We start from the raw sequence: 17011 nt of genomic DNA, 5'->3' as shown, positions 1-17011 counted from the left end.
TATAGGGGAACAAATACAAAACAAATGAGTTCTTAGGCTTTGCAAAGAAACATGACCTTCAGAATCAGCAGTGCACATATGAAAACACTCTCCAAACACACACAATGACTTGAAGTTATGAATCAACACTTGCCTAAAACAGAGCTATACGCAGAACAAATGGCATAATACCTGGCAGTGTGAAATCAGTCCATCCAAACAATTAGCCACTGAACTATACAAAACACAAATCCATAATGCCTCCATGTAAGGCTGTTGAAAATGATTCCTGCTATCTTCATATTCAAGAACACACTAAACTTTCTCAGAATAAAATCCTCACTAATAAAAGTATAACATAGGGACTTTTCAAAGGCAAATAAATCATGGTTTTCAAAAGCATGACTTGCCACCGAATGTGCTTAAAAATTATTTTTAAAGTACTTTTAAATATGTAGCCTCAGTATAGAACAGTTTATAACTGATAAAACTTGTATTTCATTTTTGCTAACAAAGATATTAAATGAACTCAAAATAAACATATTTTACAATAATTTGAGCAAATTTATATGTTCAAAGGAGGTGCCAGTATTTCCCAAAATGCATCTATGACAGAGAAAGGTAAGGCTTCCAACTGAAGAAGATAAATAAAAGCTAATTAATGTAACTAGAAATTTAGTCTTAGTGAAACTTAAGGAGATCTTGAACTTTACTTTCTTTTGACAAAGAAGTCTCAAGCAGGAGCAACTTTTTCCTAAGTTTTCCCACCAGTGAATGCACTAGGCTATTTGTCAAGAAATAATTACACCAAATATACATAGAGATTCAACCACACAGGTAGATACTAATCTGACTATAGGAAGTAAGCATCTCTGTATACCAAAGATATTGAATTTATTCTAAAATTGATAGTTCTAAAAAATTAATAGTCTCTTAAGTTCAAGTACAATAATCAGAATTCATTTACCATTAAGAGTGAGTTATTTAGTATTAATTTGAAAGCATACCTAAAAACTTTACTGTGTATACTGTACCATAAATTTTAGTATATTTACTTATGAAATGTTGGTCACTTCTTGTCTTCCCTAGGCATTTTTTGTTACTTCACTGCAGATATTTTCCACACATCATGACACCGTGTTGCATTTGCACCTCAGATCCTTCTTCGTCTCATCACTCAGTGATGAAATCCCTCAAATATCACTCCCTGGCCTATACTTTTAACTTTTCTGCTTCGAACTCTATAATCTTTTCTACAATCTAAGCTTCTAACATTATAATCAATCTGCAATTTTATTTTAACTGATGCACAAATATATACCAGTCAAGAGTCTTATCTGATTTCCAGTTATATCCAGTTGCCTTCTTGACATCTCACTCTAACAATGTCAAGGGTATCCCTAACTATGTTCAAAGGTAATCAATGACCTTTACCACCAAGATATGGTCTTTGGATCACACATCATCCACCTGAAAAGAAGCATGGGATCAGCCTTGCAGCTTTGTTTCCTTCTCACTCCCATCCAGTCTATTTGTTTCATTTAATCAATGTTGACTGAGTACTATGTGGTAGGTCCTATTAATTCTGTGGATAATAATAGCAATGAACTAGAGACAAAACTCTTACTTTCATCAAAATTACATTTCATGATGAAAATGAGATCTTTATTCACTTCTGTTCTCTGTTCTGGAGACCACCAACACTCCACAGATGGAAAGATACCAGAGCATCGGAGGCCAGGCTTGAACCTCGGTTGTGCTCATAACAAAGTAAGTACACCATGCAAGTGAGCTATCTTGCTGGCCCTAGACCACATTTCCTTTTCTCTTTATTTTATTATTATTATTATTTGTTAATATTTATTTATTCCTTTTTGTTGCCCTTGTTGTTTTATTGTTGTTATTAATGCTGTTGTTGTTGGATAGGACGGAGAGAAATGGAGAGAGGAGGGGAAAACGGGGGAGAGCAAGACACCTGCAGACCTGCTTCACCGATTGTGAAGTGACTCCCCTGCAAGTGGGGAGCCGGGGGCTCGAACCTGGATCCTTATGTCGGTCCTTGCGCTTTGCGCCACCTACGCTTAACCCACTGCGCTACCGCCCAACTCCCTATTTTTTTATTATTTATTTTGGTCATCAATGGGGATTCACTGCTCTGGGATGACTTTTCTTCAGTGAAAGAGGACAGAAACAAAGAAGCTGAGGGAAAGTGGGAGGGACAAGAGAAAGAGAGAGAGAGAGAGAGATCACAGCACTGAAGTATCCTCTAATATGGTGAAGGTTTGGGGGTTGTATTGTTATGTGGAAAACAGAAATGTTATGCATGTACAAAATATTGTATTTACTGTCGAATGTAAAACATTAATCCCCCAATGAAGAAATTAAGAAAGAAAAAAACAGGAAAAAAAAAACAATAAAGAAAAGAAAGTCAAAGAAACAAAAAAAAAGTTGTGGTTATAGGGCCAGCAAAATAAATCACTTGTATAGCACCCTACTTTGCCATATTCATCCTTCTGTTTCTGACTTATTTCACTTAACATGATTTTTTCAGGGTCCATCCAAGATTGGCTGAAAATCGTGAAGTCACCGTTTTTAATAGCTGAGTAGTAGTATTCCATTGTGTAAATATACCACAACTTGCTCAGCCACTCATCTGTTGTTAGACACCTGGGTTGCTTCCAGGTTTGGGCTATTATAGATTGTGCTGCTGTGAACATACGTATACACAAATCTTTTTTGGTGGGTGTGTTGGGTTCCTTATGGCCACAACTTCTTAACACAGATTAAGAAAATAACAAAAACTGCTTCATCTGATACTACCATTGCTTAATAATATTACTGTTGTATCTTTTAGGAAATGCTTGACTAGCTACTTTTTAATAGTTCCTAGTTATTACCTTATGCCATCATGTTTTATTAATGATAATAATGAAATCCCAGTGTGAATCTCACAGAAATAATCTTGTTTATGAAACTGGAAGCTGGAACTTTCTATTTTCGTTAGTCTTTCCTTGCCTTGCCTTATTACTTACCTACAGCTCATCAAAAGGCCACTTTCTTTAACAGGGAAAGCACACAAAGACATAGAAAAAACTGGTTTCATCATTTAAAGTAATAAAATAATGGCATAATGGGAGGGGATTGGGAAACTGATTTATTTGGAGGAATATATTTTACAAAGAGTTGGGAAACTGATTTATTTAGAGGAACATATTTTACAAAGAGGAACTGACTCCCTCTTTTCTCTATTACCACAAAACAATAAAAGTAGCTATTAAAGTGAAAATAATTATATATACACTTTTAAGAATATTTTATTTATTTAATGAAAAAGAGATACAGAGAGAGAGAGAGAGACCAGGGCACTGGCTGGCTCTGACTTATGATGATGCAAAGGATTGAACCTGGGACCTCAGAGCCTCAGGCATGAGAGTCTTTTCCATAACCATTATGCTGTCTCCCCTAGCCCAATAATATACAAATGTTAGAATAAAAACATAGAAAATCTGCCTTTCTATTTAGTAAGCTACTATGATTTGAATAATTTTTAAATTAAAAATTGAGCATGTTGAAAACAATGTTTAAATAATTTTCTCTTTAAAGAATCACTAATGTCCAAATTAGCTTATTTTGTTATTAAACTATAAAAACAAAATAAATTGTAACATGATTTCTAAAATATTAATCCTGTAAAAAACAACACGAATTAATTTCAGGAGTGTAAGCATGTGCTATACTCTCTTAAATTTTTTAATTATCTTTATTTAATTACTGAGTTCAGATGGCCAGAAATTGAGAGAGAAGGGGAGATAGAGTAGGAGAGAGAAAGAGAGACATCTGCAACACTGCTTCACCACTAGCAAAGCTTTCCCCTGGCAGGTGGAAATTGAGAATTTTTAACAAGTGTGCTGAACCAGGTACACCACCACCCTTCCCTGTGTTATACTCTCTTAAATGGACGTTGTAAGTACCTTAGCCAATAATTAAGTAACTCAGGGATAAACCGATAATTCAAAAATATGCATATGAGTCATACTAATTTACTTAAAAAATTAAACACTTACAATATCTTCTATTATCTCTTTGACAGCTGCCACAGCTAAAATAAATAAGAGAGGGACCAGTGTTGTATAGCGGCCTGTTGGTGATACATCAGGTATTTGCTATTTGAAGGAAAAAGAAAGAAACATCCAGTGAAAAGCAGCAAGTTTACAACAGATCTAAAACCAGAGTCTTAATGCTTCCTAAAATAAGCCTCCCTGATTTTACTACCTTGGCAGACTAGCACTGCAGGAGGCACTGTACTCAAATAACTGGACAAGCTTATTAACTAACTTATGACAAGCAGTTATGTTTAAGACTAACACCTACAAAATAGGATTAGCTTAATAAATATAGTAGATCCACATACCAAAATATATGATAATAAAAAATTTAAATCTTAGAAACTGCATGAGACACACAGGAAAATATCCACACATTACAAATAAGGTAGATTACAAAATAGTATGGAATTTCTGAACCCCTTTTCACACACTAAATCAACAAATAATGCTGGCGGGGGGGAGTAACAGGGAGAATATCTATCTAATTTTTTTTCTTGCTCTTCAGTTTTCTTTTTATTATTAAAACATCAACAGGTTGTTTCAAAACCACCCATCGGGAGTCGGGCTGTAGCACAGCGGGTTAAGCGCAGGTGGCGCAAAGCACAAGGACCGGCATAAGGATCCCGGTTCGAACCCCGGCTCCCCACCTGCAGGGGAGTCGCTTCACAGACGGTGAAGCAGGTCTGCAGGTGTCTATCTTTCTCTCCTCCTCTCTGTCTTCCCCTGCTCTCTCCATTTCTCTCTGTCCTATCCAACAACGACAACAACAATAATAACTACAACAATAAAACAACAAGGGCAACAAAAGGGAATAAATAAAATAAATATTTAAAAAATTAAAAAATAATAATAATAAAAAAATAAAACCACCCATCGTCTGTTTTGCTTAAATGTATCATCACTGTCCCAAGAAATGAAATTTCGGAATTACCTAGGAATGATAATTTTATATTTCAAAGGTTTACAAAACTATTGAAATGTTAAATTCCACTCTTTTTCAGAATTCTTGACAGGTGCTGATGAAAATTTTAATATAAAATATTTAGTCACAAAGTGCTATTGCTTACGTATACATAGTTGTTATAAGATTTTGCTTTTGTCAATAAAAACTATAATCTTTACTAAAGCTCTCAATAAATGAACAGTGAACATACCCACATTTAAAGATAGTGATCTCTGGATAGCAGTTCAATTTTTTTTTCTTTATGTTTTTCTGTATTTTCTCAAACTTTTTATAATCATAAAGACATGCAACTTTTTATTAAAAAAAATTTCTGGTTACAACTAACTCAAATACAAAGAGAAAGATGGTATTAGATGATAATGCTTACAGTCTGTGGGTCAGAAATGATATCTTTACTATTACTAAAGTGAATCTCAAGAAGAAAGTCTGCCCCCCTTGACCACTCAAAATGTAAAGTCCTAGACACATCTGATTTACGGAGCATTTAAAGTACGCCAGACTGAAGTGAAACAAAACGAGGCTACAAAATTATGACATTGCTTGTAACAGGAGCCAGAAATGTTCACCCAAATAAGCTTATCTCTCTGTATTATAGGGTAAGCTTCACAAGACTGATCAAGAGCCAAGCAAAAATATTTATACCCGAACTTTCCACTTTCAACTAGATATTACAAATGGCTTTACCTGAAGCAGCGCAATAAAGAGGAAAAATGAATTAGCGGCTCTTCTGAACTGAGAGTAGAGAAATCTTGGAAGGAACGTAATTATGTTGTATTTTGCAGTGCTAGAAAACAAAAATGGAAAGTGCCACACAACTTAATTACTCTACAATTTCAACAACTCACGTTCACAAAATTCTATTCTCACCATCTAAATAAATTAGATCCCAAACATGTGCCTGCTGTTTCAAACTGGGAGAATATTGCAAATAGCTATTAACCTAAAGGAAATGAATGAAAGAAGCTGTTTAAACTAGGGCACCGACCTAAAAATGTCTGGGTTGAGGGTAAGGGTGGCTGTTTGGCCTCATGGCGGGGGAGGGGATGGGGCACAGTCTTTTGGTGGTGGGAATGGTGTTTATGTACACTCTTATTAACAAAAACAAAACAAACAAAAAAAAAAGATGTCTAAATAAATAGTAAGAGATTAATTTTCTATGTAGTATCTTTTGTTGCTTTTTTTTTTCTTTGTCAAACATCCTGCTTAACATTTCCAGAAGCGGCATACAAAGAAAAACAACTTAAGACTGTGTATAATAAGTAATTATCCGAAAATAATATCCCGACACCCCTCCACCTCATGGGGGGGGGGGCGCAGGGGGTATCAGCAATTTGAACAGGGCCAGATACTTTAAAACAGAGAATACACCCCTGATAATATCATAGAAATGAAAATGAGAATGAGGGGGGAGGTGTGTGAGCTTCTGCTTAAATTTTCTTCACAGCCCATCTAAAATTTTACATTAAACATACTAGCTATGCTTAGTTAGGTGTTAGAAACACCCAATCTTCCTCTTGGTTACTAAACAAAAGGGGGGGGGGTTACAGTTGGGGGGGCACAGAACTTTGATTATTTAACCAAAAGGAGCTCTTGGTGAAGAGTTAAGTACAAAGATTTCTAAAGTGTTAAAACTTCTTAGCCAAAAACAGTAATTCACCTGTTCTATTCAAAGGTTTACGAGAAAGGCATATATACCCACAAGCAGCTCTCATTATTCACACACTATAATGTACTGTTGGTAGGCAGGGGCTGCTTATCCTTTTGGCTCCTTTCTGCTTCAAATTCTTATTAACAACTCAGTACTATATAGAAGATAAAGAAACACTTGATTCCCACTACCTCCAATAAGCTCTCAAATATTAAATGATGTAACAGGAAGTTCTTTCCAAACACTTGTATTTTGACCAGCAGGGAAGTTAGTGTACAGTGCACTGATAGCAGGTCCCAGAGAATTCTCTGCTAGTTCCTACCTGACGTGGTTATTACAGAATTTGGTCAGCTGGGGCTGGTTGATAAATATAGTCCGTACTTCCTCCTGGTCAGCCAGTGATGTCTTCTCTGAAATATCATCTGTCTTCTCATAACCTTAAAGAAAAAAAAGTCACTTAGTAAGAAATGTTTCATTTATCACCCAGGCTAAAAGCAGATTTCACATCTATCATAGAGTCTAAAATTCATGCTTCCCCTTTATTGGTGTTATGCCCTTTATAAATAAAAAGGAAAATCTGTTGATCTAACATTTACAACACATGGAAAAGGTAGCAATAAATAGTCATGTAAAGATAGAACCATGTGGGAGTCCGGCGGTAGTGCAAAGGGTTAAGCACATGTGGCACATGCGCAAAGCGGACCAGCGTAAGAATCCCGATTCCAGCTCCCGGCTCCCCACCTGCAGGGGACTCACTTCACAGGTGGTGAAGCAGGTCTGCAGGTGTCTGTCTTTCTCTGCCCCTCTCTGTTTTCCCCTCCCCTCTCCATTTCTCTCTATCCTATCCAACAACAACAATAATAACTACAACAAAACAAGGGCAACAAAAATGGAATAAAAAAACTTAAATAGAACCATTTAAAAAACACAAATTCATTTTTTACTTAACGTTTCCTTATTAGCCTTCAACTTATTTTCTTCCATTATGTAAAAATGTCCAAAAGTAACAAAAAATTTACATTACAGTTTTAGGCAAAAGCATTAAGTCAGAGGTCATTTAGAAATATTTTTAATAATTTAAAATAGGGGCCTGAGTGGTGGCACCTGTTACAATGCACAGGGACCCAAGTTCGAGTCCCCAGTCCCTACCTGCACGGAGAAAGCTTTGCACGTGTTGAAGCAGTGCTGCAGGTGTCTTTCTGTCTCTCTCCTTCTCTATCACCCCCTTCCCTTATAATTTCTGGCTGTCTCTATCCAACAGATAAAGATATTTAAAAATAAATTAAATAAATAAAAGAGAAACCAGGTCTCTTCAGTGGCTGCTTAAGAGCTGGCCTCTCTTGGGAACTCCCTGAAGCCATAGGTGGTATGTCGCTCATTTTTCTACCAGCATTCCCAATGTACTGCAGGTACTCGTACTCGATAAATGTTTACTGAGTAACTAATAACTAACTGACAAAGGCTTTTGTTTTGTTATTTTTTTGATAAGCAAATGCATCTCCACCCACTGTTAAAAACACCAAGGAAAGGCCTCAAGTACTGCTAACAACTAGAAGAAAAAGTATGCCTGTGGGGTTCTCTTGACAGGAAAGCAGAAACTCAGGCTTTCTACAAAGTATGTGTGGGGCAGGTAGTGGGGGTAGGGGGAGTGGTATTTCAGTATAAGAATCTAGTGGAGGGAGCAGAGCTGTGGCGCAGCGGGGTTAAGCACACGTGGTGCAAAGTGCAAGGACTGGCTTAAGGATCCTGGTTGGAGCCCATGGCTCCCCACCTGGGGGGGTGGGGGGGGAGAGAGGTGGTGAAGCAGGTCTTCAGGTGTCTGTCTTTCACTCCCCCTCTCTCTTCCCTTCCTCTCTCCATTTCTCTGTCCTATCCAACAACAACAACAATAATAACAACGATGACGATAAACAAGGGCAACAAAAGGGAAAAAAATTAAAAAAAAAAAAAGAATCTGGTGGAGATGGGGCACAGGGCAGGACTGAGCAGTGTATGTGAAACAGGATCAAACTGTGAAAGCAGAGAACAGGGAAGGGCTAACGAGTAAGATAAAGAGCTGCAAACACAGGGGCCAGACTCAGAACCTCGGGCTTTGGGAGAAATCAGGCTGGCAACCTCTGCTGGCTGGCAGGGAGCCACTAAAAGCTTTCCAAGTACGAGAGGCATAGGGTGAGAATCACATTTTCTGCTTGTCTCACACATTTCTATACATTTAGCCATCACTCTAAACGAGGTACTGTCATAGACACTGTGCAGTTTGAGACAGATTAGCAAGTTTTGCCCATGGTCACCTGACTCATAATCTCACTAGTCTGTAGTTTAAAAACAATGAAAGCTACCCCTTCCTTAGCTTTAAATTATGAATATTTCACATATGACTTGTTATAAACTGAATGTTTTGGGGCCCTCAAGAATTCATAATGTTGAAATCCTAAGAAAGCACAGTAAGCTTGCATGTCTGAAGCCCCAGGTTCAGTATCCTTTATATCTATATTCCATAACTCAGCAATGCTCTGCTCTCTCCTTTTTTCAAATGGTTTAATTATAGCCTTTGGAATATGATCTGAGTAATTTGAAATGAGATTACAGTTATAGAAATTTCTAAACTGAAAAAGAACTCTTCTCTTTTTACTATGAAAATAATAAGACTTTAAAAAAAAAAAAGAAAAAGAAATCTTAATGTCAATGGGATGTTATAGAAAGGTGAAGTTAAATTTGGAGATGATTAAGTCATGATAGTAGAGAGTCCATGAATGGCATTTAGTGCCCTTGTAAATGAGACATTTAGGGGATTCCCTCACCCATTTTAGTGAGTAAGCAGACAATCATCTATAAGCCAGAAAGTCAGCTTTTATCACCAGACACTAAATCTATTAGTACCTGAGCTTGCATAGGCCAGCTTCCAGAACTGTGAGAAACAAATTCTCTATTGTTCATAAACCACCCAGCTTTTGGCATTTTGTTAAAGCAGCATCATCAGAACAAGACACATATTATTAGAAGAAACAACACAAAGACCAAGCACTTGTGTAGTGATGAGAGAACTTTAGGACAACCAGTTCTCTATGCTGCTTAAAAAAAAAAAAAAAAGAAGAAATTATTAGCGATTCAATATTGATTTACAAAATTACATGTCAAACAGAGGTATAATTCCACATCGTTCCCATCACTAAGTTTTGAATCCCAAGTCCCTCCATTGCAAATCACTGTGGTTCTCCCAAGGTTACAGACATGAGTTAACTATCATGTTTACATAACTATCTGTACATAACACATAACATGTGTACATAACTGCCCTCATTTTCTTCCAGGTCCAATCCTCTCTTTCCCTCCAAGCCATACAACCCTATTGCTATATCCAAATATCTCTCCCCTTTTCGTCCTCTTCTCCAGGTGCTGATGGAGCTGGAGTTCGGAGCCCTCTTAAGTCTCCCTCCTATCCTTTCTCCCTACACTGGGAGTATGGATTAAAGTTGTTTTGGGATGCAGAAGGTAGGAGTTCTGGCTTCTGTAATTGCTTCTCCCCTGGATTTTGGTGTTGGCAGGTTGATCCATACCCCTAGCCTGTTTCCATCTTTCCCTAGTGGGGTAGGGATCTGGAGAGGTAAGGTTCCAAGACACATTGGTGAGGTTGTCTGCCCAGAGAAGTCAGGATGGAATCATACAAACATGAGAGTCCATGCTGCTTTGAAGTGAAGGCCTCAGCTTGCATTGACCTATTATCATGAGACTTTAGAAGGCCTGGCCCTAGGGTTTTCTTGGTGAAAAACCATCTCTCCTTATTCCACAAAGTTATTTATATTGGGGTTTCAGATGTTTTCAGGTGGAAGTGGACATCACATCTCTCCCTCACATAATAATATGTCTTCATGAACTTCTACGATAAAGAACCATTTTAAGACAAAGGAACTGAAGCTACCGACTATGTATCATGATGTGTCATGGTGGCAAATATAATTGAATAACTCTCCACACACACCATAAACATACATTTTACCTCAAAGACAGCAGATCTAAAGTGGCAGAATGAACAGAACTTCCCATATGTGGTTCCTCACTAGACTTAAGCTTGTATCCTGGCATTTGTTTAATAATTGAGAGGACTTGCTAACATGTCATTAAAATTCACTAGTAGTTTTAAATCCATCTATCTCGGTTACTGAGAACAGAGCCACCCTTTGTTTTAGACCCAAGACAGTCTGTGTGCTGTCCTCCTCACAAAATGCACACTGTAAGAGAGCAAGGCTATGAATCTATGAACAGTTCTCATGGAGTCTTCCTGGAAGGTCAGGCCTTTAGAGCTTTCTTTGCTCTTAAGTCATACAAAAGAGCGAAGTTTCTCAAGAGAAGAACAAATTTTATTCATGTTTTTCAGCATCCTTTGCAACCTGTTCTTGAGAAAGACATACAATACTTGTACATTTAATGGAAAAAGATTCTAACTGATTCAGCTGACTTGTTTCTGGGATCTTCTCATAGAGCCATGTTTTCTGAGTCAGCACAAAGGTGGTTCAGCATGAACTCTGAAACCCATCATGGAATAATAGCCTCAGATTCCTTAACAGGTATAGGCAAGTGGACAGTATGGTAAGTGGCAAAGTCTAAAACAAAGCATAATCTTGGGATGACTACTAAGAGTGATTATTTACTCTTACTAGACTTAAGTTTCTTAGTTCCTAAAAGAGAAATAATGTACAGAAAAGTTTGTACTAAAGAACTTATGAGTACTTAACAAATGCTTAACATTTAAGCACACAAAAAGTACTTGAAAGACAATGTCCACAAATGATAAATTCAATTTTTGGTCTTTAAGATAAAAGAGGCATACTGCCTCCAAAATAATGTTCATTATGGAAATTGATTATCTTGTAATTTATTTTTTTTAATTTCTTTACTAGGGGATTAATGTTTTACATTCGACAGTAAATACAATAGTTTGTACATGCATAACATTCCCCGTTTTCCACATAACAATACAACCCCCACTATATCCTCTGTCATCCTTTTTGACCTGTATTCTGCCCCCCACCCCCCAGACTCAGAGTCTTTTACTTTGGTGCAATATGCTAATTCCAGTTCAGGTTCTACTTGTGTTTTCTCTTCTCATCTTGTTTTTCAACTTCTGCCTGAGAGTGAGATCATCCCATATTCATCCTTCTATTTCTGACTTATTTCATTTAACACAAAATTTTCAAGGTCCATTCAAGATCAGCTGAAAACGGTGAAGTCACCAGATTTTATAGCTGAGTAGTATTCCACTGTGTATATAGACCACAACTTGCTCAACCACTCATGTGTTCTTGGACACCTGGGTTGCTTCCAGGTTTTGGCTATTACAAATTGTGCTGCCAAGAACATATGTGTACACAGATCTTTTTGGATGGGTGTGTTGGGTTCCTTAGGATATATCCCCAGGAGAGGAATTGCAAGATCATAGGGTAGGTCCATTTCTAGCCTTCTGAGAGTTCTCCAGACTGTTCTCCACAGAGGTTGGACCAATTGACATTCCCATCAGCACTGCTGGAGGGTTCCTTTGACCCCACACGCTCTCCAGCATTTGCTGCTGCTACCTTTTCTGATGTATGACATTTTCACAGGAGTGAAGTGGTATCTCATTGTTGCCTTAATTTGCATTTCTCTGACAATCAAAGGCTTGGAGAATTTTTTCATGTATTTCTCAGCCTTTTGGATCTCTTCTGTGGTGAATATCCTGTCCATGTCCTCTCCCCATTTTTGGATGGGGTTATTTGTTTTCTTGTTGAGTTTGGCAAGCTCTTTATATATTCTGGTTTTTAGTCTCTTGTCTGATGTATGGCATGTAAAGATCATCTCCCATTCTGTGAGGGGTCTCTTGGTTTGGGTAGTGGTTTCTTTTGATGTGCAGAAGCTTTTTAATTTGATGTAGTCCCATAGGTTTATGCTTGTCTTAGTCTTCTTTGAAACTGTATTCATTTCATTGAAGATGTCTTTAAAATGTATGTGGAAAAGAGTTCTGCCAATATTCTCTTCTAAGTATCTGATAGTTTTAGGTTGAACATCCAAGTCCTTGATCCACTTGGAATTTACTTTTGTATTTGGTGAAATATAGTGGTTCAGTTTCATTCTTTTGCATATTTCAACCCATATTTTCCAACATCATTTGTTGAAGAGATTCTGCTTTCTCCATTTAATAGTCTGGACACCTTTGTCAAAGATTACATGTCCATAAGTTTGAGGCTTACTTATGGGCTGTCAATTCTATTCCACTGGTCAGTGTGTCTACTCATGTTCCAGTACCAAGCAGTTTTGATGACAATGGCCCTATGATACAATTTGAGATCTGGGAGTGTGATGCCTCCAGTTCTGTTCTTTCTTCTCAAGACTGTTTTGGCAAATCTAGGTCTTTTTTGGTTCTAGATAAACATTTGTAGCATTTGTTCTATTCTCCTAAAAATGCGGTTGGGATCTTGATGGGGATAGCATTAAATTTGTAGACAGTTCTGAGTAGTATATTCATTTTGATGATGTTAATTCTTCCAACACATAAGCATGGAATACCTTTACACTTCTTTGTGTCTTTTTCAATTTCCTTGAGTAGTGACTCATAATTTTCAGTATACAAGTCTTTCACTTCTCTGGTTAGGTTTCTTCCTAGATATTGTATTGTTTTTGTTGCTATAGTAAAAGCAATTGGTTACTGGATTTCATTTTCTTCTAACTTAGTGTTTGCATAGAGGAATGCCACTGACTTTTGTATGTTAATTTTGTAGCCTGACACCTTACTGTACTGCCTGATGATTTACAAAAGCTTCTTGCTGGATTCCTTAGGTTTTTCTATGTATACTATCATGTCATCTGCAAATAGGGAGAGTTTGACTTCTTCTCTTCCAGTCTGTATGCCTTCAACTCCTTGCTCCTGCCTGATTGCTATGGCAAGAACTTCCAACACTATGTTGCATAATAATGGTGATAGTGGGCAGCTCTGTCTAGTACCTGATCTGAGGGGAAAGGCTTTTAGTTTTTCACAAAAGGCATATATATATATCCCAGACCTTCAAAATCTGTTGGAATACCTTAGCCAATACTTTTTAAAAATTTTTTATTTATAAAAAGTAAACACTGACTAAACCATAGGATAAGAGGGATACAACTTTGCACAATTCCCAACACCAGAACTCTGTACCCCATCCCCTCCTCTGATAGTTTTCCTATTCTTTAACTCTCTGGAAGTATGGACCCAAGATCATTGTGGGATGCAAAAGGTTAAAGGTGTGGCTGCTGTAATTGCTTCCCTGCTGAACATGGGTGTTGACAGGTCAATCCATACTCCCAGCCTGTCTCTCTCTTTCCCTAGTAGGGAAGTAACCAACACTTCTTTTTTTTTAATATTTATTTATTTATTTATTCCTTTTTGTTGCCCTTGTTGTTTTATTGTTGTTGTTACTGGATAGGACAGAGAGAAATGGAGAGAGGAAGGGGAAGACAGAGACGGGGAGAGAAAGACAGACACCTGCAGCTTGCCTCACCGTTTATGAAGCGACTCCCCTGCAGGTGAGGAGCCGGGGGCTCGAACCGGGATCCTCACACCGGTCCTTGCGCTTTGCGCCACCTGCACTTAACCCACTGAGCTACCGCCCAACTCCCATAACCAACACTTCTTATCTCTACCAGAAATCCAAGATTACAGTCAATGTAAAACTATGTTTCATTCTTTTCCTGATGTCTCATTCCCAAATTTAATTTGATTTTTAATCTTCCAAATGCGATTGCTTCAAACCTTTAACACCAAGGAACTTTGTTCGTAATACAGGTAATTCTGGTTCTAGTGCATTGATCTTATAAAGAAATAAGAAGGCACATTCATTTTCTTGATGTTCAAGTTATTTGGGGCATCTAAATATGGCTTCCACACAGGCTAATGGGGAAAGTGCTACCAATTACACACCCAAATAACTTGAAAAGGCTTTGTAGTCAGATCTGTATACAGATTTGGACTATGGCATTTTTATATAACATTGGGCAACTTAATTTGTATTTGAATTTCACCTTTCTATGCAAAACATGTAGGTAATGTGAGAATTAAGTGACATGAACAATATAATACGATGCCTGTCAAAGACTAGTCACTCTCCTTGTATTCACCGATTAAAAAATTAATTTTCCCTTCAAACTACTGGAGATGGGGAAAAACAAAATTCTCAAAGTTATTAATGTAAGTACTGACATTAAAATTTTGATTTCAATAGTAGGTAAAGTTGTGACCGGTGAATATATTTAGACAGTAAAGTAATGGTTTTTACCCTATAATTTTGTAACTATTAAATAAGTACATGTTTCCCCCAATATTGTCATCTGCATAGTGGTTATGCAACAGAAAAGCAGGGGTGGTTAAGTAGGAGGAGAACAGGGCACAAAAATCATTTTGCTGCTTGGTAATAAGGTTATGGAACCATTAAGATTTACAGACTCAGTTTTACTGCAATTTATAAGAGTGAAACTAGAATAATAGTACCCATAATATTATCCCCTAAACATAAATTCAGAGAATCCAACTGTATATTCTTTTACTCAGTGGCTTTCAATAGTGAATGCAAAAGACACCATATCAATTGTTCCTGCTTCTTGACCTAGAATGAGATCCTATGTGAACAGTCATGCCTGAAGCAGTCACGGGATCTAATAAAAGGCTAACTGGAAAAGCTAGCCAGAAACTTAGGTACAACCACAAAATCTAGCCATGGCTAAAGTTAGGTGCTACTTCATAGGGCACTATAAGCACTACCTAAAGTATTTTCCAAATATGTAGTATCTCTTCATTTTATTCTCTAGGAAAGTATATAATGAATCCAGCATTTTCATTGAATATATTTTTGCCTTGGGTCTTGAGCAAATAAAATCTTATTCTGAAGGTGGGTAGATAGCATAGTGAATATGCAAGAAAGCCTCATGCCTGAGGCTTCAAAGTCACAGGTTCAGTCTCCCACATCACCATAAGCCAGAGCTGATCAGTGCTCTGGTGTTATATATTAAAAAAGATCTTTTCTGAATAACTTAGACTTTTTAAAAATTTACATTTCAGTGACGTATTATTGTTTAATTAGAAATTTGGGAGCAGTTACATGTACTACAAAAGAGACGTGAAGTCCCATGTTCTGCATTGTTAATGTCAAACAGTCATTTCAAATGTTTGACTATGAGCTTGATCACAGCTGTGTAGTCACAAGGAAGACAAAGAAAAGAAGCCAACATTCTGGAAACAATGAACTGAGTGTTTTAAAGGTTAAGGCTTAAACAGTATGTTTTCAAATATGCAGTAAGAATCAAAACACCTTTAATAACACTAAGTGAAATATCAAATTGAGTGGAAACTACAGAGCAATATGCCTTGAATTTCTCAACCATGACAAAAGTCAGAGGGGAAATGCAATTTTCAGTTGCATCAATACACCTTCCCTGTAGCTGACTAGATTGTGGCTCAATGCATTGGACGCCTGCTACTCATTCCAGCTCAGTGTCTGCTTCTTGGAGAACAGTGCTTAAGTTCTCTTTGGACTACTCCCCTCCACACAACACTAGGCACCCTTGGGTGACCGGTCTACCAAGGTACCATTCACTTTTTGACTTAAAAGCAGGTACAAGACTCATGGTACACTAACTGTAGTCAATTTGCAGCCCGGATATACATAGATACTGAACACAAGGGAAGACAGATTCTCTGGCATCCTTAAGTAACTGCCCATTAGTCAAGCTGCCTTGCATCATCCTTGACTTTCCTGTACAGCTTTTCATTTGATTCTGAGAACTACTCCAATGAATTACAGAATATGTTCAGCTTCCATACCATGGAGTTTTACCAGAGGCATTTTAGTACTCTACTGGAAGCCAAGTTCTGTGCCAATGCCTATCTAACATACTTGAATATTGACACTATATCTGAGCCAGGTCACCAAGCACTAGCTGACTTTTCTGTTCTGCATGGGATGGTGACCTAGAAATACAATGCAATGACCTTGTCCCAATTATTACCAAGTTGCTTGGAACTTTCCTCAACAGGCCTGACTTGTTAAATTATATCTCCTCTGATGGTAACTCAATAGCTGCCCCCAAGTGAGTCCAAAGTCTAGCATCTTGTGGTGTTATCACTGACTGCTTCCTTAAGGAACCTGTACCACTACCAAAAAGCTTTCCACACCACTAGCTTCCTCTCTTCTACATGGAACTATAATGCCAGTTTATAATCTCAAACCCATCTACATGGTAACAAAATGATATAATAAAGAATGCCTATTTTCTCTGGTGACACGAAATATGATTATTTGCTTTAAAAACAGCTTT

The 17011-nt window shown here is 37.4% G+C and overlaps 1 protein-coding gene across 4 annotated transcripts in view; it reads right to left on the bottom strand.

The window, feature by feature from the left end:
* ATP8A1 (ATPase phospholipid transporting 8A1) overlaps nucleotides 1-17011 on the bottom strand; it is a 274370-nt gene that overhangs the window by 229833 nt on the left and 27526 nt on the right. For 3 of the 4 annotated variants that reach the window (XM_016193274.2, XM_007534775.3, XM_007534776.3), the window contains exons 2-4: nucleotides 7020-7134; nucleotides 5734-5833; nucleotides 4044-4142 (exon numbers count right to left, since the gene is read on the bottom strand). In XM_016193274.2, coding sequence (XP_016048760.1) covers nucleotides 4044-4142; nucleotides 5734-5833; nucleotides 7020-7134 — 314 coding nt within the window. Of the gene's footprint in view, nucleotides 1-4043; nucleotides 4143-5733; nucleotides 5834-7019; nucleotides 7135-17011 lie in introns of those variants that run through there. The other variant, XM_060188119.1, reaches the window with a different exon arrangement.

Source organism: Erinaceus europaeus, chromosome 3, assembly GCF_950295315.1.
Source record: "Erinaceus europaeus chromosome 3, mEriEur2.1, whole genome shotgun sequence".
Taxonomy (NCBI): Eukaryota; Metazoa; Chordata; class Mammalia; order Eulipotyphla; family Erinaceidae; genus Erinaceus; species Erinaceus europaeus.
Note: the sequence above shows the minus strand (reverse complement) of the source record. Positions and strands in the feature narration are given on the sequence as shown.